This window comes from Rhea pennata, chromosome 14 (assembly GCF_028389875.1).
Source record: "Rhea pennata isolate bPtePen1 chromosome 14, bPtePen1.pri, whole genome shotgun sequence".
Lineage (NCBI taxonomy): Eukaryota > Metazoa > Chordata > Aves > Rheiformes > Rheidae > Rhea > Rhea pennata.
Genome location: NC_084676.1, coordinates 203,136 through 207,211, shown reverse-complemented (window position 1 = coordinate 207,211; position 4,076 = coordinate 203,136). Strand labels below are relative to the sequence as shown.

At 57.9% G+C, this 4,076-nt stretch overlaps 1 protein-coding gene across 1 annotated transcript; it reads right to left on the bottom strand.

Annotated features, from left to right (window-relative positions):
- Positions 1-679: 679 nt before the first annotated feature.
- ITPRIPL1 (ITPRIP like 1) lies at positions 680-2,998 on the bottom strand. Its single transcript, XM_062587680.1, has 2 exons — positions 2,822-2,998; positions 680-2,230 (listed from the first exon to the last, which is right to left on the bottom strand). Exons 1-2 carry the CDS (start codon positions 2,996-2,998, stop codon positions 680-682), a joined length of 1,728 nt encoding a protein of 575 aa, XP_062443664.1.
- Positions 2,999-4,076: the final 1,078 nt, after the last annotated feature.

Sequence of the window (4,076 nt, the reverse complement as noted above, 5' to 3'; positions counted from 1 at the left end):
GATTTGCCAGTCTTGGACAGAATGGCTGCATTGTGCCCCTACTGACTGCCTGCGAGACACCAGCCCAGGCTTCTCCAGTATTTGGGCATGTGCAGCTCCTTTGTGGGGATGATTATGAAACAGCTTGTGAGTGTTCCCCAGCACATGAGGGCTATATTTCTGCTACAGGTGTCTCAAATACATATACGTGGGAACCTGTTGTGTGGCACAGCTGCAGTGAGGCCAGCATTTCCCAGACACGTGGCTTGCAGGGCATGCATGCCTGCTTTGAGTGTAGGCCATCACCAAAGCTTCAACGCTGCTGGTGTGCAAACACTGGCACAGGTGCCCTATTTTGTGCCTGTTCAGCATGAGAACTGTATTTCTGGTCATCTCCCAGATGCAAGGCAATCTTGGGCGTTTATCCCTGTGGTGGGATGGGGCCCACGTTCCCCCCTCTGTCTTGCCCAGACGAAGGCAGCCACGGACAGAGGGCTTGTGAGAAAGGCAAATTTACTGGGGTGTGTGCATAGGGCAAGGCTCCCATGGGGAATCGAATCTCTCCAAAAGGATGGGCAGTCACTGTGCAAGTGATCACAGGAGCCTCTGTTGCATGCCTCCTTGCAACTACGTCTTCAGTGGGATCGAGTGAGGTTCCCCAAAATGTACTTTTGCTTCATTTGCAGACTCTCTTTTGGTGTCAACCTAACAGGCTCCTGAGACGATCCTGCAGCTCGGTGAACTCACGCAGTGCCTGGGCATGGGTGTCGGGCTCCTGTGCCAGGTGCTGGAAGAGGTTGAGTGGGCTGGCAGTTTGGAAGGCGGCTGACAGGGGGACTTCGCTGGGCACTCTCTTGTTGCCTAGGAGGAAGTGTTGAAGCTGTTTCTCCTCCAGGCAGCAGTGCAGGTAGTGCAGGACATCCCTCAGCCGCTCCAGGAGATGCTCTGGGCACCACTCTGTTGGGGGAAGCAGTGTCAGGAGGTGCATGGTGACTGTTTTCAGGTGGACAGAGGAAAGGACCGAGTCCTCCAGGAGGCAGGTGAGGAGCTGCAGACATGTCAGGTGGCAGCTGCCCTGGGGAGCCTGCCTGGCCACAAATCTGAAGAACAGTAGCTCTTGCAGGACACAGCTCTCCAGCCATGTTGTGCTGCTGCTGAGGCTGGCCTCTGCCTCTTGGCTGCCCATGAAGACCCCCGAGTCGTCTTGCTGCACCCCTAACATTATCTCAACATGCACAGTCCTCCCAGAGTTGTATGCGAGCAGGAGCTTGCAGGAACGGGAGGAGGGCAGCACCGTCAGCTGGCAGTTTTGTTCAGCAGCGATCACATCCCAGGCATTTCTCACAAAGAGCTGGAACCAGTGGATGGTTTTCTCCACATCCAGGTAGAAGCCAGTGCACAGAGTATGTAGGAGCCCAGGGCTCTGATACCTGCGCACTTGGATCTGGGAGTGGTGTTGGAAGCACAGCACATCCCCCAGCAGCTGCTCCCTCTCGCATGTGCACTCCAGCTTCACACGAACACGGCCGTGCCTCGCCGGCAGCTCCCCACCAGTGCCCAGTTTCAGGTGGAAGGAGTGCCCAGGTGGTGGCTTCAGAGGCACAAGCAGGCTGTAGACAGTGTCCTCCCCGCGGTGGCTCCAGCCTTCAAAGACGCTGCCCATACCAATGCACTGCTCCAGCCGTGGCAGGAAAGTTGTCAAAGAGATCATCTGGCAGGCATGGAGGAGGTTGCCCACCATCTCCTCCACCACTTTGCATGTGTGGGCCACATCCTGTGCTGGCCCCAGGAGGTGCTGCTCATAAAAGGTCTCTAGTGCCCTCCTTCCTGGGGAGTCCAGCTGTGGTTCTGCAGACAGCCAGTGCAAGGCACCCACAGCTCCCTCCTCCTCGCCTTCCCTCTCCTTCTTGCTGCCGGAGGAGCTCAGGCCACTGCTGCTGTCAGACTCACCAACGTCCTGCTCTGTGGCTATCCAGAAGAGCCCAAAGAGCAGCACAAGGCCTCCAGCAAAGGCCCCAAGCTGCCACAGGTCCCAGGTGACAAAGACTGTGTCTCTCCTGAAAAATCTGCTCTGTGGCTCCTGCATCATCTCTGCAATCTCCTGCTGCAGCCTAGTCATCTCCTGACTCAGCTGCTCCTCAAGCTGCTGCATCTGCTGCTCCGTGGCCACATCCATGTGATCACTGACCTTCAATGGCTGCAGGACAATGCCTAGCAGGGCCAAGATGAGCACAAGACTCACAGCCATGGCCTACAAGAGATGAGAGACAAGCAGGTGAGCCACGCTGGTTGAGTAAGAGCTTGCAGATTGGTGGCAGGAGCTGCAGGCACAAAAGGGCAGGATGGGAGAGGGGGCAAGGGAACCCAGAGGCAGCAAGGATGGGGTTCGTGAGTGCTGCCTGAGCCGGGACCCTGGATCGCCCCAGGGAAAGTGCTTGGGCCCTGGTGCCTGCAGGCTCCAGGGGGATGCAGGCCTTAGACACTGTGGGGCCCATCCTGCCAACCCCTCCCCCCAAGGCCCAGCACCTGGCCATGTTTTGCCCTGGGGGCAGGGTGCAGAAAGGGCAAGTGCCACCAGAATGGGGACTCCCAAGGCCCCATGTCCCCCAAGGGAGCAGTGGCCCGCAGAGCTGCAGGTGTCCAGCACATCCACAACAGGTCTCTGGGCACCTGGGCTCTCTGGGAACCTCTGCCTCCAGCCCTCGAGGTGCCAACGTCCTAGACTCAACACATTGCCCTGTGCAGCTCAGCCCTGGCTGCAGTGTTGGAAACCTGTGAGAGGGAGCCGGCGTTGGTGCCTCGGCCTTCATCCAGCCCAGCCTTGCCCCACTGCTGCACTCACCCATAGAGACTGCTGCAGCCTGGGCTGGCCCAGGCTGTACAGCTGGGGACCTGGTAGTGCTGCAGGGCCACCGCCTGCAGGTGCCCTGGTGACAGCCCCTTCCCTTTGTGACTTGTCCTCTGTGCTGTCATAGGGGCACAGCCCCTTTCTGGGGTCAGCCCTGGCCGCTGTGCCCATCCCGATATAATGACACACACCTGCTGGGGGCAGCCAGAGCTGAGGCCCCAGCACCTACCACCTGCGAGCCCAGGCAGCAACCATACAGCATGCCTGTGGGCTTCTCTCCTCCCCTCACTAAGTGGGCAGAAGCACCCAAACAGCCCTTACCCCTTCTAAGAAAGAAAAAAGAGGGCCTGTGGAAGGAGGCCCTCCACTTATAAAGAAATGGTCAACATTTTCTGAGCCAGGAGGACAGGCTCCACCTTGCAGGCATCAAACAACTTGGGGCCTTTGGGGGGGGCCAAAAGAGAGCAAGTCCTGCCCCCTCCCCCCTGCTCCTTCCCATAAGGTCTTGTTCCTTTTGAGCCTCGAAAACCTCCTCCTTCCTTCTTCTCCTCTTGGATTTTTTCTGCTGAGGCAGGACTTAGCCCTGTAAGTCCTCATAATGAAGCCTAATGACAGAGCATTCTGACTTGGGGCAGGAAATTGCCCATGACTCCTGTCTCTTGGTGCAAACTTGCGCTCTGTAAGTGCAGGCCCAGGGACTGGAGAAGCCATGCTGGGGCCCGTGGCTATGGCATGCCATTGCCCATGGGGCAGCAGCTCCATGGTTGGCAGGGTAAGTCTGTCAGCCTGACTTGAGGCTGAAGGGAGCTTGGTGAAGTGCTGGCGCCTCCTCCTGTGCACACTTACAGGCCCATGCTCCCAGCACTCCCCAGGCCCTAGGATCTCCCTGTGGGATGCTCATGGGCAGAGGACAGAGAGAGCAGGAGGCTCCCCTCTGCCTGGGGACACCTCCTCCCCTCCTACCTCTCCTGGTCAGGGGCCACACCCAGTTCAGGTGCAGGTGGAGGCTCCTTGGTTACTTCTCCTAATTGCCCTAGAGATCTCCAGGCAGCAGCAAGCACCTCACAGTGACTCTAGCCAGAAAGATTTGTGGCTGCCTGCAGGTTTTACCCCCACAAAGAGCGATCTTGTGAGCTCGCTGTGAGATACCTGTACCAAGCATTTCTGAACCTTCTCTCATTAAGAATGACCATGCTCAGCTCTTCCTAAGAGCTCCCTCTCAGCCACACCACCTCCACCACCTCTTGTT